The sequence below is a fragment of the Miscanthus floridulus genome, chromosome 2 (genome assembly GCF_019320115.1).
Source record: "Miscanthus floridulus cultivar M001 chromosome 2, ASM1932011v1, whole genome shotgun sequence".
Lineage (NCBI taxonomy): Eukaryota > Viridiplantae > Streptophyta > Magnoliopsida > Poales > Poaceae > Miscanthus > Miscanthus floridulus.
Genome location: NC_089581.1, coordinates 163,481,525 through 163,506,578, shown reverse-complemented (window position 1 = coordinate 163,506,578; position 25,054 = coordinate 163,481,525). Strand labels below are relative to the sequence as shown.

Genomic DNA, 25,054 nt, shown 5'->3' with positions numbered 1-25,054 from the left:
AATAATTATTCTCAATATTTTTTTTGAAAGTTCTCAATATTTTTTGTTCCTAGGTAAGGGATCATTGCGACGTGGGGCTTGCACAGTAAGTAAGAAATGGTAGAGAAAATCAAGAGAGGTCATCCACATAAAAAATGTAAAGCGATACAACAATCTTCATGACACGTACAGGTGCATACCAGTCTTTTGCACACTGGGCCTCACTAATTATTGCAATTCACGAAGAAGATCACCAAAGTACATTAGCATGAATACTGTGAACCTGTGTTTGATAAACAGAGCTTTAGCACATGCAGTTCCTAAGCATACAGTACATTTGTGTTGTAAAGTTTACATACTTGCATATGTGTACATATAATTGTGAGCATGCTCATGCAGGACCACTTTGATCCCAAATTCCAAGACTAGTGAAGCACATTTGGGAATTCCATAAGAACTTTCTGAAGAATTGTGTTTGCTGGACATTTATGGAAAGAGAATTTTTGCAGGACATAACAGTGTTGTATTCCTGCCCCACACATATACAGTGTTGAAGCACATTTGGAAATTCCATAAAAACTTTCGGAAGAATTGTTATTGCTGGACATTTAGCGAAAGATAATTTTGTGCCCTAAAATGATCTCTTGCATTTCTCTTCTTCCCCACATATACAGTGTTGTGTTTCTACCGTGTCTTTTTTTCAGCATCATGCTTGGCGCGCTTTTCATTAAGAGAAGTAGCGCGTTTGTCCTCTATATATGCTTCTCAAGTCTCAACTGAAACAACCAAACTGCAACAGTGTAAGCTTACAGATATATTTTCCATCAAGCATCAACGTAACAAAGAACTTGGTGTTAGTGTTACTAAGAGCCAAAGGTAATATAAGAAGAGGCATATATGAACCAAACAAATTGGAAGGAGAAGCTAACGGTTTGCCTAACTCTTGGGTTATTCCTAGTTTTTGCCTGAATGTTCTCTTATTTCATCTGAACATTGTGATTTGACAGGGGCTTTAAGCACATGCATGCAATTCATAATCGTACAGTGCCTTTGTGTTGTAAAGTTACATACTTGCATGTACATCATTTGCTGCGTGGTCATGAAGGGCCACCTTAATCTCATCCCACCAAAGGCCCAAATGCCCTAATCAATTCTATATATACGTACGTCTTATTCTTATTAAGCTTCTTAAGTTCTCACCCGTAGCGCGCACGCACTTAATGCTCCCATTTGACAACCGAATATACTACTATATACATGAGGGCCGTACGATGAAAGCAGATCAAAACGGTTGCGCGAAATAGAAAACCAAGAACAGACCACGAAAGGGGGCGAGATCGTTAGATCGTGCAGAAGCCGACAAGGGCGCATGATTAGGAGCGCTAATAAGTGCCGATCATGCCCTGACTCGATGATGATGAACTTAACTGATAAGAATATTGCAGCGATCGTACAAGCAATTTGCACGTCGATCCATGCCCTAAGCAAAAGCCGGCAGCGATGATTGGTCTTGACAGGCGGTTATATGGTACTAAAAGTGGCTAGGGGCCGCTGTGCTTTGGCCTTTGGGCGCGCACATGATGGGCAAAAAATGCCCGTAGCCGCTTTCCGGATATAGGAGTGGCCAAGGACTCGGCCACTCAGGGCAGGGAAGAGACCAGACCAGACCAGGGAGAGCAATGGGTAGCTGATCTCTGGACTTTGTAAGCATAGATTTTCAGAAGTCTCCAATGTTCCTGCACGAATCGAACTTGTTTCCACGGCGCATACAAATAAAAAGTTGAGAAAACAATGGAGGTTAAAAAGCATATTTGGAAAATTTACAATGCTCATGTGTACCGATTATGTAATGTAAAAGAAAAGGAAAAGAATGTGGACATTTCTTAGCTGCAACATATCAGAAAGCTTACTGAGGTGCTGCTGGTGTGGCACCCATATCCGCCGACCTGTGCTGCTCATGCCTCTTTTGCAACCCTGGATGTGATCACTTATGCAATATGCATCATATTAGACAACGATTCTGTACGCGAAACAAATCTGCAGCATGTGCCCGCTTTTGGTATCCAATAATACAAACGCGGGCACCTGGCACAATGATAGATGCAACAGGTATGACATAAATCATACATTTCTAGGACTTTCCAGAATCACATGTACCACATAAACCATGTGCTCGAGGGGTCATATGAGCACCCACCAGTACACCGACAGAAAAGGCCATCGCCTCCAGCATCAAGGAATTATTAAACTTAACATCTCCAAAAGTAAAACTTATTACTGTATTATTATCAGCCAAATACTCATGGGTGCAAAACAGAGCTAAGACAACAACAAAACAGAGCTAAGAAATAAGAGAAACAGCATATATCAATTTACAGTCAACAACACTGATACTTGCGTTTAATATTGCCACAGCATACAACAGTTCTTTTTAACTGTGGGGAAAAGACCTTTTCTATTCCCCACACCTATTGCCCTCAGTCAGAAACACACTAGCTGTCGATGTTAATCTCATCATCCTCAGTTGCTTCGTCATCAAAGGCAGAGCTGTTTCCATTGGCAGATTCCATCTTCTTGGCACTGGATTTTGTGGACTTTCCGATGGACTTGTTCTTTGTTGATCCCTTTTTGCCTTTCTCAGACTGCTGCAACTCAAGCCCCTTCACTGACAGCCGTCGCTTCCGCTTTGAGTTTGGCCCTTCTTCTGGGTCTTCAGCAGTAGAGTTGTCAACTGCCAGAGGAATAAAACCAAGAACATTATTGTCCATGCATGAAAAGAGTTAGCATTATACTTTATGAGAGTAATACGTGAAACAACAGATGGATCATGTTTTCAAAATTCTATCCGACCACGAGTATATCATATGGATGCAACTTACTATACTTTGAATACACTATATAGTCATTTGGTAAACCAAAGTTTCACAACATGTATAAATAGTTCTGTAATTTTCCATGGCCTAAACTGCAGACCAAATTGCGTCAAGTCTACATCATGATGGGTGCACAGCTTAGTTTTCTTGGTATGATAGTCTGCAAGTTTTTTATATGAACACAAAACAAACCACAGTACTAGTAGAGTCCAATTGGAAAACAAATCAGAAGCACAAGGACTACTAATATAGTGACAGTTGCACAGAAATAGAAAACAAAAACTGACACAAGAAAGCTTTACCTTCCATTGGGCTTGATGCTGGAGGAATGGCTTGTCCATTCTGTACAGCGTCCATTGAGGATGGGGAACCAGAATGGTTGCTATCCTCCAACTTTGAACTTCCAAGGCATTTCTCTGGCTGCTCATTGGGAGAATCTGGGTCAGGAATTGCTGGCAAGTAGCAGATCTCATCCACAGAATCCTCCACATCACTGAACACTGTGTTCTTCTCACATGTCTCGATATCAACATCAGCATCCTCATCTATCACTACTTCCTCAGCCTACATAGAGGATTTAGAGAAAAATATTCAAGTGCATACCACGAACTGTAAAAAAATGGGTATTGAAATTTTATTCACCTGTTCTTCACGTGGATTCAAGTCAAACTCATCCTCTCGTTCGGCATACTCTTCATTTTCTTCTAATTCTACGAAATCAGGAGCAAAAGCGCTCCAATTCTCTACATGCTCCTTGGCCCAAATGTATACATAGCCTGTTACAGATACTGTAGTAATTGTTGGCAAAACAGGATGCCAGGCAAGATCAATGAGAGCTTCTTTTGGACCTTCAAGCATCTTTACAAGGCGCCCTGCTTGGTTCCATATCTGCAACCTGTGCTCTCCTTTGTTTGCAGAAGCACCAACTATCCACTCACCATTGCCACTAAAACATGGTGCCTTCCACTGTATCTTTGTGATGGCATCCAAAAATTCACAGGAAAGAACAAGGCAGCTTGTACCATTTGCTTTTAATTTATCGTAGTGACTTCCATATTCATTACTGTTGTTGCTTATGTTTCTAATCTCCTCTCCAGAACCTTTAACAGGCAGAATGTTTCGGAAGACTCTAATGACCCGATCATTAGAATTTGTCAGCAGATATTGACCATCCCGGCTTAAAACAATATCCTTAACAACACTTCCGCCAGGGATGGGAACTACTGCATGTACCTGGATGCTTTTTGAATCTATGATTAAAATTTCTCCCTTGGAGTTGCCCACATATATCAGGTCCCCATGCTTATCAAACGTTGCAGCTGTTGGCGTGAAAGGTGGGGTACCATCCGCAAATTTAATACGGGGGTTAGGTGCAGGGGGGATACCATTCTCAGATACAGAAACAGGGAGAACTGTGGTACTTCCAGTATTCAAATCGACAAGAAGAGGTGCAGAAGATAGAGGGCATGCCAAACAAATAGATGGAGTTGGAGAACCAGGTTGAAGGCTGGCACGCAATGGGGTCTGCTGAAGAGTAATACGGGCAATCTTTTCCCCAGTTGACACATCCCAAAGTGTCAATGACCTGTCAGTAGCAGAGGCAAGCAACCGGTGGCCATACCTTGACCAGGAGACACTTGTTATAGGTGCAGTGCTATCTTTATCACGAAATTCTTTTACAAAACCCCTTGTTTCAAAGTCCCAGATAATACAGCTACCATTTGAGCATCCAGCTGGAAATATGTAACAGACATTGTTATTGACCACTAGAAACAATTTCACAACTGAAAGATACTCTAGACCATCTAAAGATCTAATGGTGCATGTCATAAAAAATAATGTTGACATCCATATATATCATGAGCTTTTACAGGCATACAGCACTAGCTTCATATGGAACTAAGATTATAAAGTAAAAAAAAGCTCCTCGCTTGACAAGTGTACACAGCATTCCCTTTCATAACACCACTCTGTATCATGGTACCGCAACAGGAAGAAAACTATCCAAGGTTGGATAAGGAAGCAGGGTCTCATGTTGCTGTCTTTCCGTTCTCTCTCATTTCCATGCAGAAGTGAGCCATATACTCCCTCCGTTCCAAATTATAAGTCGCTTTGACTTTTTTGGTTCATCTATTTTACTATGTATGTAGACATATTATTATATCTAGGTGCATAGCAAAATGGATGTACCAAAAAAGTCAAAGCGACTTATAATTTGGAACGGAGGGAGTAGAAAACTAAGGGTGCATAAAAATACAATGTGGCTTGCTAATTTAACATAGATTATTGACTCCCCTTCTGACATCCATCAACAAAATCCAATATCCAGGACTCTGTAACCCCCATATATACTATTCTATTTTGGTGCACATAATACAACCTAGGGTAATTGCACTATGAGGAAAGTATTAATAAGAGGTCAAAAGAAACTGAGCTCATCCTGGATTAAATGTTTACAGATTGTGGGTCAACAAATGGAAGTGCAAATGTTCCACCATGAACAGGAAAATAAAATGATGGTGATCTTTTCATCCATAGTATAGAGATCAGCGGAGCCACTGATTGCATTAGGAGGCAAATGATCCCACAGGCATTGGCAGTGACACAGACTGATTGTGCAGCTAAAAATGAGAAATGACGGAAATGAAATCATTTCACCAGATTAGAAGAAATTTTAATCCTTGTTAACCAAAACAAAATCCAACAAGTTAGGGCCTGTTTGGCCTGTGGCCACAGGACGCCGCAACGCAGTTAAGGCTCGCCTAAAGTGCGGCGCTCAAATTCCATGCCATACATTTGGCAAGCTTTGGCACCAAAATACACTAGACCATGCCATGTTTTCTCCGGCACACTGTTGGTAGGGCAGGAACCAAACAGTGTTGCGGCATGCCGCAGATGCGTTGCAGCAACGAGCCAAACAGGCCCTTAAAACCAACTCTAGTCAAGAACTATAAAAGAAATTCAGCATGTTTTCTATGAACTGGGCTGGGAAGATAGTTACAGAAAACAGTCACTTGACATTTACTTGTAGAGGAACAAGTTCGGATAATTACCAGCAAGAAGTGTTCCTTTGCGGTTAAACGCGATACATTTCATAGTACCATGATGCAAGTACTCTTCGATTGTCTCAGGAAATTCCCCCTGATATGGATCTGCAAGAATACAGAGAGAGCACTTCAATATTTCAAGATATTTTTTCCATGTTTCTTCTCAACATAGAAATCTAAGAACACAATACATGCTAAAGTATTTCCCATATAGCAGGAATGGCTTAACTTCCTTTGTCTGGTAAGTGATAAAACAAGGGGACATCAAAAGATCAAGCCGATTAGAAACATAACGTTCTGTGACACTTTCCATCCAACAATTGTCTTCGCCATTGCAATGCTTGCCATATTTCAATCTGTAGCCCGTATGCATCTCTGGCGCACACCGCCGCACCCCAATCCACATGCACAGGAAGTCTCTGCAGTCTGTGCCTCAGCCCACCTCTAGTCAAAGCCACGGCACAACAGCCCACCTCCACCCAAAGCTGTCACACACTCATGACCCAGCTCAGATCTACTCAACATGAAAGGCAGCGTGGAGAGAGACGATTCTGGAGCTCAGATAGCTCAAATCAGAAGGATCTCCTCTTGCCCAAATCGCATCCCCCCACCCCCACCCCAAATTAACTGTACAAAATAAAGCTCCACCTCGCCCAAAATCACCTCCACGCTGTATCAAATAGCACATTGAGTACCCCGCCACCTAGCAAGCAAATCGCAGCAACAGCTGAGGCTGAATCGGATTTGAGAAACAACAGAGATTTGGTTTCATTGCTCAAAAGAACGAACAAATCCAAGGCCAGATGGATCTGCACTTCCGGTGGCAGAGGGGGCGAGGGTCAGTGACAAAAAGAGACTGGGATAGGAGAGCGTCGTGAAGTAGGCATGGAGTCGAGACATACTTTGAGGGTTAGGGTCATCTTGAGGTGACCGTGTCATGTCGGAGCGGCCATCGGAGTAGTAGAGAACTGGAGTGGAGGAGGAGGAAGGAGAACTCATTCCGTTGTGACTCGAAAGGAAACGGCAGGATGACAATGACGAGGCTGGGTTTATAGAAAAGGTAACTGACTGGCATATTTCTAAATGGCCCAAAATTTCGGCGTTATTAAAGTGAACCAAGACAGTATGAAGGTATATTTCTAAAATTGTGATCTTTCGATGTCACGGATCAAATTTTCCCTGAATATGATATTTCAGATAATATATGGACATTGTGATTACTAGAAGAAAATCCAAAACAGTGATATGAATACTCGAAATGACAATGAATGAATTCACGTGTGGGCATCAAAATTAGAAATTTTGTTAGACAACAAAACAAATGGCGAAATGTAATGATTCGGACAGAAATTTTTTGGCTATCAATTCCTAGCCTTCAATCAACCTTGCTAGTTTCTGTAGTCCACCTGCATAAGGATGAAAACAAACATCCAACGAGAACAGAATTTATGCGTGCGCATCAAGCAAACTAAAAAAGCAATCTAAAACCCTGTTTTCAACCCTAGACAACACTTCATTTCGGTGCCACCAGAACACCCAAACAAACTATAGCAATCGAGAGAAACAAATAACCAATCATATTACCCGCCGACCACAAACATTATAGGGCAAAAACATGGGGTTAACCTCATGTCTACCACCCAAAGTATCAAGTCCCAAATCGCCTAAAACAGAAGAAATTCAGCAGCGAAGCAGACCTGCTCCAATTTCCTCATACCGCCCGCCCCCTCTAAAACCCTAAATTCCCACCTTGAATCTGTGGAAAAAGAGACACTAACCGCATCACAGCCGACCAGATTTATCCGGAATTCTACCGAATAGACACGTTCCCAGCCCCCCAATGACAAAAATCCACACGAGAATCGCATCGAGAACTCACCGACTACAGGTACGTTCATCGCGCCGCTGACGCCTCGGCGCGAAGCTACCCTCGCAGACGGGGGTCGAAGGAAGAGACGGGCAACGGAACCCTGCGGGGCCGGCCTGATCTACACGACGCAAGGACGATGAATGTGGGGGTGAGAGCGCGCGGCTGGCGCAGCGCCTCTTAAAGCCCTAACAAACCCTCGCCGGCGAGCAGGAGAGGGCGAGGAGCTCCAAGAGAAGGACACATTTGAAGCGGAAGTGCCAATTTGGGCAAAAGCTTGAGACGGCGCGCGCGGTGGAGGGGAGGATCCGCTGCCGCGTAGGGTGGGAGGGTCTAGCGTGTGTCAGGTTCGGGGTTGGGTTGGGTCGGACCGGGCTGTTTGGCTTGGAGAACAGGTGGGTTGGGTTCGCTCGGTTACTCCGAATTGGAGAAATCGCACTTCCGTGCGCGAGCAGAGGCAAGCCGCAGCAGCAACGATGGCGTCCAGCGCGCGGCAGCGACGGCAGCGCGCAGTGCGCGGCGGCTGCGCCTAGCGTGGAGCGCCAACAGGACGCGCTGCAGACACGGCGGCAGCCAGCACGCGGCAGCACCACCCAAGCGGAGCACGCAGCAGCGGAGCTGGCCACGCACGCACAGCAACGCGCGGCGGAGGTGCCCAGGAGCCAGCGCGCAGCAGCACCGGCCACTGGCAGCGGAAGCGCCCAGGACCGGCGGCGGAGTAATAATAAGGAAAAAGAAAAAAGAGATGTACGTACTTGTGTAGCGAACACACAACACACCCTGCCTGTACCTGTATATTTTGCTCTCTTATATCAAACACCCATATTTTAAAAGTTTTTTTTTTCTAGAAAAGAATACCATGGTCCGTTCGGCTTACCTTATAATCCGCACTATTCAGCTGGTTTTTTCGACCGAAACAGTGTTTTTCTCTCACAACAATTCAGTCAGAACAGTGTTTTTCAACCAATTCAGCCAAATTTCAGCAATCCGAACGGCGCCATGTCACCGCTGGATCTCATGGATGTCAGAATCGGACATACTCCGTACATCCTAATCTGAGCAGTGTGTTCTTCCACGTCTTTATTTCGTAGTGCCTGTTCGCTTAAACTTATCAGCTCGGTTTTTCAGCCGAAATCAGCTTATTCTCTCTCACAGAACACTACTGAATCAGCCCAAAAACCACCAACAGAACAGGACATAATGGTCTCTCCTCCATGTAACAAATTCAAGGGTATTTTGATTCTTTTTATCATTGACTAGGGTAGCTCACAATATAAAATGAGGACCCCATGGAGAGCTCTATGAATGGAAACAAGTACCACAACCAGAACGCGCAAAAGAAAGATCGAAGACTGGCAAGAGAATCCAAGATCTATAGATGTAGGTGAAGAAGATGAACCGCAAAGCCGAAAAATGCACAACGGATCTCCATCCGACGAGCACCAACAACAGAAAGTGTGCACGATTTTGGGTTTTTTATGAGAAATAAGTGTGCACGATTTCGTGGAGATGGGAATGGAGAGCACCGCCAAGCAGAGGAACAACAAGGGGTGGGAGGTAGCCCTAACTAGAGGCAAAGTTTTTGTGTATTCATGAGCTTGTCCACCCACATTTGAAATGAAAGTGCAAAATCGGATAAGTGAGAGTTGGTGCCCGTGCGCACAAGGGAATGATTTGTGTTTGCGCTATCGCATCGGGTTCCAACGATAATGATGCGATTTTATGTCGCCCAATTTTGTATATAGGATAGTGTGTAGAAAACACACACTACTACAGATTTACTTTTCGCTGTCGCCACTTTCACCGCCGTAGCAATAGAAGTGGCGGTGTGATACTTGCACCGTCGGTTGGAACGATAGCCAGGCCTCAACCGGTAGTTCAGACTTCTACCATCGATGGGTTAACGACAGATGCGACAGTGGTATTGGGGTTGCATTTCCTCCGTCGCATGAAAAAACCGGACCGACTGGGAAACGCATTTTGCCCGTCGCCCCTAAAGTAGCGTTTGGTCAACCAGCGGTAAATTCAGCGTGAGTGTTGAATTGCCTCAACTTCTAAGGCCGTCAAATCACCATTACTTCCGCCATCTGAAGCCTAAGAGCCGCGTACCCACTGCTGTACATATACTTGAAGTCCGGTGCCCTCTGAAACCACCCATCTTCTTCATCCATCATCCCCTTCTCTTCCAATCTGCAAAAAAAATGTCAGACAGCTCCATCAAGTTTCCAAGTAGCACGTCGTCCAGCGAGGACGAATTGTCTTCCCACCACTCCTCCGAGGAGAACGTCTCCTCCTCCGACAGGATGTCTGATTATAGTCTTCTGTAGAGCTCCGAGAAGGAGGACCCGAAGGAGGAGGATGAGAAGCACGAGGACAACGCCGAAGACGACAACGACGACTCTGACTCCGACTCCGCCTTACCTCCTCCCAAGCAAGCGAGGCGAGCACGAGAGGATCATATATTTAGATTAAGTAGTTTATAGTTAGTATAAGTAGTTTTAATTGTTTAGGTTAGTTATTATGTTTTCGGACGAGTACAATTATATATTTATCCAAATTGTATCTATATGTTAGATATATATAATCAATTAATGAAAAAAATTCTATGCGCGCAGATTTGACTCTTCAATGGCACCTTTTTTATATGAAATGCAAAGCAAGTTCTTTCCAATACTACTTCCCAAATGTCAGTGCACGGATTTGATCTCTCGATGAATGTTTTTTAATTTTTCTATATATTTGTGAATGAAAAGGAAAAAAACTATCATGTACAGTTGCGGTTGTTTCCAGGAGAATTTAAAAGCAATTTAACCGCTGACAATCGCTGTATTATAGCATTGGATTAGCGTGATAATGGTCGGCTTAATACGGACACTGTTTAACTTATCTTGTGCCGTCCGTTCTCGCTGCCGATCAATCTGGACCGTCCGTTTGGCAATAAACCTAAAAGCGCCCATCCCATTCCCAACTCCCCTCGGGTCCCGTCGGCGCCTTGGCAGTGGTTCGACCAACTAAAAACTCAATACAAAACCATTAGTTCTCCCCACCCGTTGTTTTATCTTTATTCTCCCCACCCATTGCTTCATCTTCATTTTGACCCGTCGCCTGCACTTGCCCTGCCTTGAGCACCTTGCATTGTCATCGTGGACAACGCCCCGTGAAGGTTAGATGGATTCGGTCACCCCTCCTATTTGCATTTGGTTTCAATTGGTTTTGGGTTTGGTATCAGTTTTATTCATATTAGGAATTTTTTCATTGCAACTGATGTCTTACTTCGGAAGAAGCTATTTCAATGCGAGCAACCTTGCGTTTTGGCATCTAGGGGTAGCACCAGGACCCCAGATGATGTTGTTTGCTACTTGGGGACGGAGCATTCACCCAAACCGACTGTTGATTGTTGAAGCCGCTATTCGTCACCTTCTCGGGCCACAAAATTTAACAAGAATCGTTCAAGACACTATTTATGGAGAGATTTTTGTGCTTTGCAGGACTGGACAGGAGGTAGACATACTTTATAGATATAATGTGTCCGTGGATGAAGATGCTATCATCTTTGCTATGGTTCACTACCTCTAAATTTTGGGACCGCATCAACCAATTGAGTACCTTAGCAACTGCCTACCCTATCCGACATTAAGTCTTAGAATTTATGAAACTTTTATGTTAATGAAGTTTATATGTACTGATGATTACTCTGGATTAGTATGTATGAGTACTACTAAAAGGTCGAGATGGTGGACTAGAGGGGGTGAATAGTCCTTTCTAAATTTAATCGTGCCGGCTAACCAAAACAAATACGGAATTAAAACAACCGGTCTAGCCAAGACTACACCCCTCTATCAAAGTTCACAAGCACCTTATAAAGATCCTAATTAGGCAATAAAGATGCTAGGCTAGCTAAAGCTCACCTATCTAATTCTAGAAGCAAGGTCACACAAACCTATGTCACTAGTATTTTGCACACCGAAAAGCTCCTACACAATTCTAGTAAACGAAAGCACAAAGCTCATAAGCTCACTAGCAATGCTCAATAATAAGGTAACCAATGCCAAATTAGAGAGCGTAAATACTTAGCTACACAAACTAAGTAATATGACTAACAAGGTTACACAAAACAAATTAGCCACGCAAAGGAGCTACTTCTATGCTACACAAGCAAGAAGGTAACTAGTGAGATACACAAGCTAACTAATTACAAGAGCAACTACACAAGCATGATGTATATGAAAGTAATTACAAGCTTGTGTAAAGGGATTGCAAACCAATGGGAAGAACAATATTGACACGGTGATTTTTCTCTCGAGGTTCACGTGCTTGCCAACACGCTACGTCCTCATTGAGACAAGCTTCAAGGTTGCCGCCGGTCTTCTTGCTAGTGGTGACCCGCAAGTCACACTCTCCCTTATGGAGTGCTTACCACAAGCTCTAGCACTTGACCTGGGCGGACTACTTGTTGCCCTTCGCGTCTCACTCTACTAGAGTTGCCCTTCGCGGTTCCCGCGGGGCGAGCATAATGCCCCTCACAAAGCTCTTCTTTGGAGCATCGCACAAGCCTCTTGTGGGCTTCGACAGAGACCACCACCAAGCCATCTAGGAGGTGGCAACCTCCAAGAGTAACAAGCACCATCGGCTTGCAAGATGACCACCTAGTGCCACTCGATGCAACCTCATAATGCAATCACACTAGAATCGCTCACTCACTCGATCGGATGAACACTATCAAGCTCAAGTGAGTTAGAAAGCTCCCAAGCACTACCACATAAAAGCCACCAAGGCTCTAGTGTGCTTAGTTCTCCACCGCTCAAGGCCAAAGGCCGACCAACACTTCTATTTATAGCACCATAGGCTAAAATAGTCGTTACCCCTTCCTGGCTAGATTTCGGGATCATCGGTGCACCGGACGTGTCCGGTCACTGCTTGACCGCCACATGTCCCTTTCAAACGAAGTAGTCATTGCCACCCAACGGCCCTCTCTAACATGCTCTGACACGACGCATCAGACGCACTGTTAGAAAATGACCACACCCAGGAGACGCAGCGTCAGGTCGAGTCTAGGGAGCTCCCAGAGCCGCTCTGGGCTGACCGGACACGTCCGATCACACCAAACCAGACGCTCCCAACGTCCAATGAATTATTGCGCTGAAAACCCGAGACTTGCTAGTTCACAGCAACCAAATGCGTTTGGTCGCTCTCTACAATCCTGCTTTGGGCTATATCATGTTGACCTAACGCTAAACAGTAACTCATCAATGTTCGGTCACTCCACTGAGCCTAGAGTTTGGTCACCTCGACAACTCTGCCCACGCCTAGCCAGAATACCAGACGTGTCCGATATCGATATCAGACGCGTCCGGTCATGTCGAGAACACTACCACCTGAGTCAAATATTGGACATGTCCGGTACTCATATCAGACACGTTCGGTCACCCCATGACTAGGCCCCTAGTTGGGTTTCAGTGATTAATGATAATACATGATTACTATGACTAACATATGTTTTGCAGAGGCAATTAAGTTAGGTTACGGTAATAGAGATCGATTGGGCAATCATGGTGGTCATGCCCCTACGATGGAAATCATTTCGGTTTTCAAAGGATGGACGACAAGGTTAAGGATGGACTAGTTCTAAGTGTCATTTGGTGTTGAAGAGACACTTAGAGTAGTTTAGGACTTTGTTTTTTCTTTGGCCGTACTATTAAGGGGGGTATGGATGGGTAGCTTGACCTAGGTGAGTCTAGTGAGTTAGGTGTGGTTCACACTTGCTAAATCTAGCACTAGATAGCTCCAAAATAGCCCTTAGATCCATTGGAGCAAACTTCATTCATGAATGATCAAGAGTTGGAAGTGAATGGAGGGTCAAATACTGACCGGACGCTGGCTTTGGTGTGACCGAACGCTGGCACAGAGTTCGATTAGTTCATTTGATTAAGGTGAAGTTATCTGGAAGTGACCGGACGCTGAGAGGTGAAGTGACCGGACGCTAAGTCCCAGCGTCCGGTCGACTCTAGTAAGGTTTCAGAGAGGGAAAATCATGACCAGACACATTCGGTCAATGCTGATCGGACGCTGTCCAGTGTCCGGTCACTACTTGATCATTGGAGTTCGGGGTGAACTGACCGGAGCGTCCGATCAACATGACCGGAGCATCTGGTCACCCCGTAGAGGCACATAACGGTTTGTTTTTTAGCCCATGTTATAAATACTTCCTCCATTCGTGTGTGGGGGTACTTTTGCTCATTTTAACAGCTGAGAAACACCTTTAAGAGTGCCAAGAAGAGCAAGGTCCTAGTGAGGTGATTGAGATTTGAGAATCCCAAAGAGAGCCCTCATTAGTGAGATCAAGAGTAGCAAAATGTGCATCCACCCTTCTCATTAGGCTTGTCGTAGTCAAGTGAGAGTTCATGCTTGTTACTCTTGGTGATCGCCATCACCTAGATGGCTTGGTGGTGATTCACCGCGACGGAGTGTCAAAGAATCAACCCGTAGAGAGCACTTGATCCTTGCACGGATCAAGGGGGAGCTACACCCTTGCGTGGGTGCTCCAATGAGGACTAGTGGGGAGTGGCGACTCTCCGATACCTCGGCAAAACATCACTGCGTTTCTCCTTCTCTCTTTACTTTGAGTATTTACTTTGAGCAATTCAATACTTGTCTTTATATTCATAAAATTGCCATGCTAGAGTAGGATTGGAACTTAGGTTGCAAGTCTTTTGTGCTGTAGAATATTAGAAACACTTTCTAGGCACAAGGGGTTAATTGGGCTAACCATAGGATTTAATTATTGCAAAAAAATTTAGAATTAGCCCAATTCACCCTCCTCTTGGGCATCTTGATCCTTTCAATTAGTATCGAAGCCTCATGCTCATGTATTTAGGCTTAACCGCCTAGAGAAAGATGTCTCATGGGGATGGACCTCCTTCTATCTTTGAGGGGGATGATTTTTCATATTGAAAAATTTGCATGGAGGCGTACTTAGAAGCTCTAGATGTTGGAATACTTAGAGCCACCTCACAAGGCTTCCCAAAACCTCGAGATGCTACACACCTACAAGGCGATGTGGTGAATTATGAGAAATGGAATGCAAAGGCTCAAAACACCATCTTTAGATACCTTTGCAAAGATGTGTTTAATCAGGTGAGGAACCACAAAGACACCCATGCACTATGGTCGGACATTTGTGCGCTCTATGAGGGAACAAAGAGTGAGCGTGAGGAACGCTATCATCTTGTCATGAAAAAGCTTAACTCTTTTGAGATGCTTCCTAAAGAATGTGCTAATGAGATATACTCATGTTTGAATGTTCTTGTAGAGGAAGTCAATGGGCTTGGACTCACTTAAATGCAACCATCCGATATTGTAAGAAAGATTTTGAGTGTCATCTCCATTGACAAATATGGGCATATTATGACCGTGCTTCATCAAGGTGATCTTTCCACCGCTACACCGACACAAATCTTGGAAAAGATCAATGCTCATAAGATGTATATGCACATCACGCCACAAGATGGCTCATCCTCTGCAAAGAAGAAAGAAAAAGATTTAGCATTCAAAGCTAGCCAAGAGAAGGGCAAAGCAAGGCTTAAGTATGAGAGCTCAAGTGATGATGAAAGTCTTGATCTCATGGTGAAAAGAACCACCAAGATGTTAAAGAAGCTCAATAAGAGTGGCATTAAGTTCGATGGCAAGAAGAAGAAGTTCTTCACAAGCTCTAGAAGAAAGCCAATTTCGAAGATGGATTACTACAATTGTGGAGAACTTGATCATCTAGCACATCAATGCACAAAGCCCAAGAAAAGACAAGTACAAGAACAAGCACAAGGGCAAGAAAGATGACTCAAGCAATGAAGAAGAAGATGAGAAGAAAAAGAACAAGCCATACAAGAAGAGAGATGGCAAGAAGGACTTCCACAATAAGAAGAAGAGTGGAAAGACATACATCGTCGGTGATTGGCTCACGGACATTGATTCATCAAGTTGCTCATCCGATGATTATAGTGATAATGAGAAGGTGGCCACCATTATCATTGACTCTTCATAATCTTCACCGCCACCACCAGCCATCATCCCCTACACACCTATGCCTTATGGCCAAGGGTGATCACAAGGTATCAAATGATGATAGTAGTGGTGATGAACATGCTAGCAATGATGATAGCGATAGTGATGATGATGAATATGAGTCACCTTCTTATGATGATCTTGTTAAATTGCTAAATCAATACACTAAGATCATTAGAAGGAGTAGAGCTAAGAATGAAAAACTAGAGGCTAAAAATAATTCACTTTTAGCAAAATGTGATATAGCCAAAAAGACTAGTGTTGAGCTTAGAGAAGAAAATGATGCTATATCATCCAAACTCAAGGAGCTCAAATCTTCTAAGAAAGAGCTTAAAGATAAACATGATAAACTTGAGGGGATGCACACAGAGCTCATCACTAGCCACAACAAGCTAAAAGAAGAATATACAACTCTAAAGATCAATCATGATAATCTTGTTATTGCTCAAGAATTCTTATCCAATAAGCCACATGATGCTACTAACGATATTGTTAAGATTGATATAGCTACATCATGTGATGATTTGATCAGTGAGAGCATTGAGCAAAGTTCTAGTAGCAAGGGCAAGGAAGTGGTTGAGGCCGATGATTATGATGAGTTTGTCAAGCTCAAGAATGATAATGAAAAACTCAAGAAAGATCTTGAAGAAATCAAAAGCCAAAACACTATTGTGCTAGAAACTCTTGATCATGATGGTGATTTGATGCTTGAGAATGAGAAGCTAAAAGAAGAGAACAAGAAGCTCAAGGAAGAGGAAAACAATAATGCTCTCAAGGAAGAGAACAAGAAGCTCAAGTTGGAGAAAGAGCATCTCAAGATTGGTTTGAGTAAGTTCACAAGAGGCAAGCATCTTCAAAGTGAGCTACTAATGAACACTATCATGAAGATGGATAGAAGTGGCATTGGGTGCTTGGCAAACCAAGAGAAGAAGGCTCAAGCTCAATAACAACACAAATCAATGCCGAAGCCAAAGAAATGCTTTGAGTGTGGACAAGAAGGTCACTTTGCCCATAAGTGCCAAACTCCACCACTACAACCCTTGCCCAAGCATGCTAGACCTTTTGCCTTCAATGACCACTACATGCTTAGAAAAGATTCTAGTGAGAAAATGAAAGTCATGTTCTTAGGACCTCCCAACAAAAATAGGTCTAAGAAAAATTGGGTTGCAAAGTCACTTATTGAGAAGGTGAAGGGCCCTCAACAAGTTTGGGTTCCTAAAGCTTGATCTCTTGTGTGTAGGTGAACTACAATACCTGTGGAAGTCATTAGGTTATTAATAGTGGTTGCACACAACATATGACCGGTGATCCTCGTATGTTCACCTCATTAGATGAAGAAGTAGATGAACAAGAAAGAATCACATTTGGAGATAATTCAAAGGGCAAGGTTAAAGGATTGGGCAAAGTGGCAATATCAAATGATCATTCTATCTCAAATGTGCTATATGTTGCTTCATTGAGTTTTAATTTGCTATCTGTTGAACAATTATGTGATCTTGGCTTCCAATGCTTGTTCATCAAGAAGGAAGTTGTTGTATCTAAGAAGGATGATGATCAAGTGATATTCAAAGGATTTAGATACAACAACCTATATCTAGTGGACTTCACTTTCGAAGATGCTAATTTGAAGACATGCCTATTTACCAAAACACCACTTAGGTGGCTATGGCATAGAAGACTTGCTCATATTGGGATGAGCTCACTCAAGAAGCTAATGAAGAATGATTTGGTGAGAGGGTTAAATGATGTGAAGTTTGAGAAGAACAAGCTTTGTAGTGCATGTCAAGCCGGCAAGCAGGTTGTAAATACTCATCCAACCAAAGCTTTCATGTCAACCATAAGAGTGCTAGAACTCCTTCACATAGATTTATTTGGACCAATAACATACAAGAGTTTGGTAGAAAATCTTTATTTTCTTGTGATTGTTGATGACTATTTAAGATACACATGGGTATTCTTCCTTCATGATAAATCTAAAGTTGCATCTTGCTTCAAGAAGTTTGCCAAGAGAGCACAAAATGAATTTGAAGTGAAGCTCAAGAAGATTAGAAGTGACAATGGGAAGAAATTTGACAACACAAACATAAAAGCCCATTGTGATGAAGTTGGGATCAAGCATGAGGTCTCCGCAATATATACTCCTCAACAAAATGGTGTAGTTGAGAGAAAGAACCAGATATTGATCACTCTTGCAAGAATAATGCTAGATGAGTACAACACCCCTAAAGCTCTATGGGCGGAAGCTTTCAACACCGCATGCTATGCATCCAACTGCCTATTCTTTCAAAAGTTTCTTGGCAAGACACCTTATGAGTTGCTCAATGGAAAGAAGCGGCAACACTTAGGGAAGTTTTAAAGACGTTATAACATTAGTTTTCTTGTTGGTTATTCATCAAAGTCCAAATCATATAGAGTATTTAATCATGCCACTGGCTTTGTTGAAGAAACATATGATGTGGAATTTAATAAATCTAATGGCTCCCAAGGAGCACATGAGAATCTTGATGATGTAGGTGATGAACCATTGAGGGAGACCATGAAGAACATTCTGGTTGGAGACATCAAGCCTAAAGATGATGAAGATGGTGTATAAGTGATTGATCCACCTTCTTCATCAAATATGCCACAAGATAGTGATAAAGATGAGAGAATAGAAAATGAAGACACTCATGTCTCCCATGATCAAATGATGGTACAAGCACAAGATGTTGATGCTCCACAACCTCCTCCTCAAGTGGTCAATAGAATAAATACACCTCTACTACAAGATCATCCACAAGATTTCATCATTGGGAGTCCATCAAAGGGTGTAATGACTTGCTCACAAAAACTTGCTTCATTTATTGCTCATCACTCTTTTGTCTCTTGCTTTGAGCCTACTAAGATAGAAGAAGCTCTTCAAGATCCGGATTGGATAAATGACATGCATGAAGAGTCGAACAACTTCACCCGTAATGAAGTTTGGACTCTTGAAGAGCGGTCAAAAGGTGCAAGAGTCATTAGAACAAAGTGGGTGTTCCGCAACAAGCAAGATTATCAAGGTGTAGTTGTGAGGAACAAGGCAAGACTAGTTGCAAAAGGGGTTCTCGCAAGTTGAAGGTTTGGATTTTAGAGAGATCTTTGCACCGGTTGCAAGACTAGAAGCCATCCGTAACCTCCTTGCATATGCATCACATCATGACATGAAACTATATCAAATAAATGTGAAAAGTGCATTCTAAAATGGCTTTATTAATGAACTAGTCTATGTTGATCAACCACCTAGGTTTAAAGACCCTAGATATCCTAATCATGTTTATAGGTTGTCCAAGGCATTATATGGGCTTAAGCAAGCCCTAAGAGCTTGGTATGAGCGCCTTTGGGACTTCCTCATTGAGAAGGGTTTCACCATTGGAAAGGTCGATACCACACTATTCACCAAGAAGCTTGATGGGCACATCTTCATTTGTCAAGTGTATGTTGATGATATCATCTTTGGATCATTAAATGAAGATTCTTACAAAGAGTTTGGTGAATTGATGTCGAAGGAGTTCGAGATGTTAATGATTAGAGAGCTTACATTCTTTCTTGGTTTTTAAGTGAAGCAAATGAGAGAAGAGATTTTCATCTCTCAAGAGAAATATATAAATGATATTCTCAAGAGATTCAAGATGAATGAATGTAAGCCAATCAAGACATCAATGCCAACTAATGAACATCTCGACCTAGATGAGGGAGGTAACATGATTGATCAAACTCTCTACCGCTCTATGATTGGTAGCTTATTATATTTAACCGCATCTAGGCCCAACATCATGTTTAGTGTATGTATATGTGCTAGATTTCAAGCTAATCCTAAGGAAACTTATTTGATTGACATTAAAAGAATCCTTAGATATCTTAAGCACACACCAAGTATTGGCCTTTGGTATTCCAAAGGAGCTATATTTAAATTAGTTGGCTATTTCGATTCGGATTATATAGGTTGCAAAGTTGATAGAAAAACATATCTGGAGGGTGCCATTTGCTTGGTAGATCACTTGTGTCTTGGTCCTCCAAGAAACAAAATAGTGTGGCTTTGTCCACCGTCGAAGTGGAATACATTGTCATGGGTGCTTGTTGTGCACAAATACTTTACATGAAGCAAACTTTGCTAGACTATGGTGTAGTTTTAGAAAAAGTACCTCTTTTGTACGACAATGAATGTGCGATAAAACTTGCAAATAATCCGATTCAATACTCTTGCACCAAGCACATAGATATCCACCATCACTTTCTTAGAGATCATGTTGCTAAAAATGATATATCATTAGAAGGTGTAAGGACCGAGGATTAATTGGCGGATATCTTCACTAAACCACTAGATGAGGCGACTTTCTGTCGATTGTGGAATGAGCTCAATGTTCTTGATTTTAGTAACTTCACTAAAAATGAGCCCGTGTTGTCCCTTGCATTGCATTGTAATATACAACATATTTAATTTTTAGTAATGCATATAGGGCTTGTCTAACATGGTTAAGATAATCGTCGTAAAGCGTGTGAAGAAGCTTAACCTTGGATCAAACTTGACAAGCAACTAGATTTACTTTCAAGTATTGCATTGCATATGCATGAATGTTGCTTTGTCGTTTATCTTCAATTGCCCTCTTATTGCCTATTTTCTTAAAAAGAATTATAGCCTAAGGCAAAATATTTTGAAAAACTTGAGAGTTTGAGAGAGGTCACCTATATCAGTCCCAATTGGTGTTTATTTGTGTTGAGGACCTAATACCGGGGTACACCAGAAGGTGGAACCAATAACCACCGAACGTGAAAAACTTCTAGACGCATAAGAGCGCTGTTTCATCCCTTGTTCGAATGACAGGAGTTTGGTTCTGCCTCGCCCGACGCCTTTTGAGATAGCTCTGCCTCGCCTGAGGGTTTAGGGTTAGTCTTCGTCTCGCCCGATGCCTTTGGGGCAGGCTCGGTCTCGCCCGAGGGCCAAGGGATAGACTTCGTCTCGCCCGACGCCTTTGAGGTGGCTCTGCCTCACCCGAGGGCTTAGGGCTAATCTCTATCTCGCCCGATGCCTTTAGGGCAGGCTCGGTCTCGCCCGAGGGCTAAGAGATAGATTCCGCCTCGCCTGACCCTAGAGGGGTAAGGTCGGTCTCGCCCAAGAGATAGGGATTGGTCTCCATTTTGCCCAACAGCAAGGAACGAGCCTCACCCTGCTCCATATCTAAAGACTGGATTCATCTCACCTAACAACTTCTCCTTGTTCCCTCAAGATGATAGGTAAAGGACAAGACAAGACGTTCGGGTCAACCATGGCTCCAAGGACCATACCCTATGCCCTGGCAGGAAAAGTACTGCCAAGGGGTGATGAGATAGGTGCTTTAGACCCTTCTAGGTGCCATAGAGCCCAAAAGGTTGTACAGGTGCGTGCTCCTCGCCCTGTAGAGTTGTAGGCGCCGCCTTCAGCCCTGGGACATAGAACCCGACGAAGATATACGACAACCGCTATACTCTAGAAAAGGATTTGCTATCTCCACGAATGACGGATATTTCTGTCACCATGCTATGGACCCGAGGGAGCGGCACCCTGCTTCCCAACCCTTTAGGTCCACCAAGTCAGAAGGCCTTGACCGCAGTGTTACGCCGGACCCCGACCCCTCATCCCTCCGATGAAGACTCATAGGAACCAGAAAGCAGTGCGGAGCAAGGCTAGGAGAGGCTAATAAGTCAAAACCACTATACTATAGCCCATACCCTGCGCAAGGATGAAGAACAAGGCCGGGTAGACGTGAGCCACAAGATTAGGTAAAGCCCTCATCCTTGTAAAGCCAGCCCCTTCATCTATAAAAGGGGATGCACTTCTCCCATCAAGAGGAGGAACTTTGGACCGAACAAGAACACACATACACACAGTCAAGTTGCTCGGAAGCTCTTGACCTCCTTTCAACCCTTCCATTAGAGACTTGGGACCAGTCCCTCTCTCGATCATTTGTACCCCTTACTACAGATTGTTCATGGTGCTAATAACACGAGCAGCAACAAACTGGACGTAGGGACATTTGGCCTGAACTAGTATAAATCTTATGTCCTTTAGCGCACCATCCGAGCCTAACGTACATTACTATAAATTTACTTGCCGGTGCTCGTACGAAACACCGACAGTTGGCGTGCTAGGTAGGGGCTTTGCGTGTTCCAGAAAAGGCCTCGGATGGCCACCCACGTAATCAGCTAGGCCCTAGGCGCACACGTGCATTTTGGCGACCTAGATTTCATTGTCACATTAGAAGGAGAGCTGGCGCTGACTCACACAGCCGCCCAATCTCTCTCTTCCATCGACCTCAGTCGTCTTAGGCTTGAGGCCCCATCGGGCAACTCCCTAGGACCCCAGTCATCAAAGGAGGCCTCACACAATGTCACCCTGTGTCCGGAAGGTCCTATATGGAGCACCTCGACAGTGTTTCCATTCGGTCTCTGCAACGCTACGGCGACCGCTGGCCACCTTCTAGCACTACGTGTAGTTCAGTCACCAATAGACATCGAGTTCGTGGGGGCGATTGAGCATGATACGGAGACCCTCTACGGGCTCCTCAACGAGGAGCCAAGATCATTCTCCAGCTCAGATCTAGTAGGGGGAGCCACCACCCTTCTCGGGAGTGCTTCATGACATAGACCCCTGAGGGTCACATCAAAAGGGTCTCTAGGGAAGAGGTCACCTCTACGAACAACCCTGACGGCAGATCTGGGGAAGAGATGACAGCCCCATCTCGTCTAAGGATGGAGCAGCTGAGGGTCCATCAGCAAGAGATTGATGAGGTCGGGCAAGGGCTCATCCGGGAGTACGTGGACATCAATCGCGAGATTGAACGCCGCAAAGACGGAGGCGCGCGCACGCCATGGCCCGCACCGTACACCAAATGATCCTCACCGACGATGGGACCCTTCCTCACTTTGCTTGAGCTAGCCAGAACATCGCCGCAGCAACCGCCTTGCTGCATGGCCTTCTAGAGGCCACGACAGCCGAAGATCGCTGGGCCCATAGGGAGATTCGCACGTTGCTTGAGCGTGCAGTGGCACAGCAGGCGGAAAGTTTGTTGTCTCGGCGATGCAAACCCGACACCAGCCAGCGCACGCCCTTAGTGCGTCCCACTAGGGATGCATCTATTCACCAAACACCACCAGCCGACAAGCAGCCCTCCACCATCCCAGTACATCAACGCCTCGGCCATGGCCGCGACATATGCAACATCATCGACGCTCGGAAATGCGCCCATGGTGACAATGGAGAAGTAGCACACCATGGCTACCATCCCTGATGTGGCAGACGCTATGACAGCAATGAAGACCGAAGCCTGAGCCCCGGCCTGCTAGGTCCTTAGGCCTTCGGTAGGCACATCCTCAATGCTGCATTCCCCCTAAGGTATCGACTGCCTACCAACATCCCTAAATATTCTAGCGAAACAAATCTCAGGCTTTGGCTTGAAGACTATCAGCTTGCTTGTCAGGCCGATGGTGCGAGTGATGACAATTTCATTATTCGCAATCTCCCGCTGTTCTTGGCTGATTCGACGCGAGCATGGCTGGAGCACCTACCGTCCAATGCTATTCAGAGTTGGGCGGATCTGACGAAGATCTTCGTGGGCAACTTCTAGGGCACGTACAAATGCCCTGGAAACCCATGGGACCTTAAGAACTACCGCCAGAAGGCTGATGAAACCCTTCATGGGTACATTCGGTGCTTCTCTCGGTAGTGCAACGAGCTCCCTAACTTCACCAACGCCGACGTGATAGGAGCCTTTCTGTCCGGAACAACCTGCGAATCCCTGGTCCACAAGCTAGGACATAGGGGCCCGCAGACTACCAAGGAACTCTTGGACATCGCCACCAGTCATGCCTCTAGAGAGGAGGCGGTCGGAGCCATCTTTGATCGCTTCGACAGAAAGATGAGGCGGGACGAGGACATCGGCGAAGGCGCCTCCAACCATCCTGCCAAAAGGAAAATAAGAAGCAACGGTGTGACAACTCGCTCGTGGCTGCTGCCAACTGCAAAGGTGGCCGGAAGCCCACGGAGGGCACTCCGAACCACTTCGAGAAAATGCTCGAGGGGCCATGCCCAAACCACACCTTCCCGGCCAAGCATCTATACAAGCATCTGTACTTGGCCGGGGCCTTAACAAAGGGGAGCAGGGGAAGGAACCTATTCCCGCCACAGATGACGCAGAGGAGAAGGACGATGCCTTCCCAACACCGACCGGCGCCCTCATGATCTTCGGAGGATCAACGGCCTATGACTCCAAGCGTCACCAGAAGCTCATGCGCTGTGAGGTCTATACAGCCGGACCAGCCACGCCAGCCTTCCTTTGGTGGTCGGAATCCGCCATAACCTTCGACCGGACCGACCATCCGGATGCCGTCCCACATCCGAGAAGGTACCCGCTTGTTGTTGATCCGATTGTCAGACCAAAGCGGCTCAGAAAAGTACTGATGGACGGAGGCAGCGGCCTTGACATCATGTACGCCAAGACGCTCGACGAGATGGGCATCGATCGAACGAACCTCCGCCCCATCCAAGCGCCTTTCCATGGCGTCGTGCCTGGTAGGCAAGCCGTGCCACTAGGGAAGATCGACCTACCCGTCACTTTCGGGGATTGGTCCAATTACCGGACTGAGACCCTCACCTTTGATGTAGTGGGGTTCCCGAAGACTTTCCACGCCATTCTGGGACGACCATGCTACGCGAAGTTCATGGCCGTCTCCAATTATACGTGCCTTAAGCTAAAAATGCTGGGCCCCCGCGGGGTCATCACCTTCGACACCTCCTTCCAGCGCGCTTACGAGTGTGAGGTCGAATGCTGTGGACATGCATCCACAGTCATTGCCTCCAAAGAACCCACCACCCTCAGTGAAGAGGTCGTTGAAGAGGTACCCGACGCAAAGAAATCAACCGGGTCGTTCGAATCAGCAGAAGGCTCCAGGGAGGTCCTCTTGGACCCCAGCAGCTCTAAGGGCAAAAAAGTCTATATCAGGACCGCGCTCTCCTCTGAATAGGAAAGCGCGCTCGTTGACTTCCTCCGTGACAACAAAGACATCTTTGCGTGGAAACCCTCGGATATGCCGGGCATCCCGAGGGAGGTCACCGAGCATACTCTCCAGATCCTCCCGGGCTCCAAGCTGGTGAAGCAACGCCTACGCCACTTCGACGAAGAGAAACGCAGGGCCATCGGCGAGGAGATAGCCAAACTGCTGGCTGCAGGATTCAT

The 25,054-nt window shown here is 44.8% G+C and overlaps 1 protein-coding gene across 1 annotated transcript; it reads right to left on the bottom strand.

Moving 5' to 3' along the window:
- Positions 1-2,211: 2,211 nt before the first annotated feature.
- On the bottom strand, positions 2,212-8,435 carry LOC136540420 (protein RBL-like). The gene is made up of 5 exons (XM_066532430.1): positions 7,779-8,435; positions 5,906-6,004; positions 3,495-4,585; positions 3,155-3,416; positions 2,212-2,710 (listed from the first exon to the last, which is right to left on the bottom strand). The coding sequence occupies exons 1-5, from the start codon at positions 7,795-7,797 to the stop codon at positions 2,472-2,474; spliced, it is 1,710 nt and encodes a 569-aa protein (XP_066388527.1). The 5' UTR covers positions 7,798-8,435; the 3' UTR covers positions 2,212-2,471.
- Positions 8,436-25,054: the final 16,619 nt, after the last annotated feature.

What these genes read in the sequence shown, in the direction of transcription:
- LOC136540420 (XM_066532430.1), bottom strand. An exon ending in CAAAGGAACACTTCTTGCTG is followed by an intron (nt 4,586 to 5,905) that starts GTAATTATCCGA and finishes ACATATTTCCAG; the next exon opens with CTGGATGCTCAAATGGTAGC. An exon ending in AGCATCAAGCCCAATGGAAG is followed by an intron (nt 2,711 to 3,154) that starts GTAAAGCTTTCT and finishes TTCCTCTGGCAG; the next exon opens with TTGACAACTCTACTGCTGAA.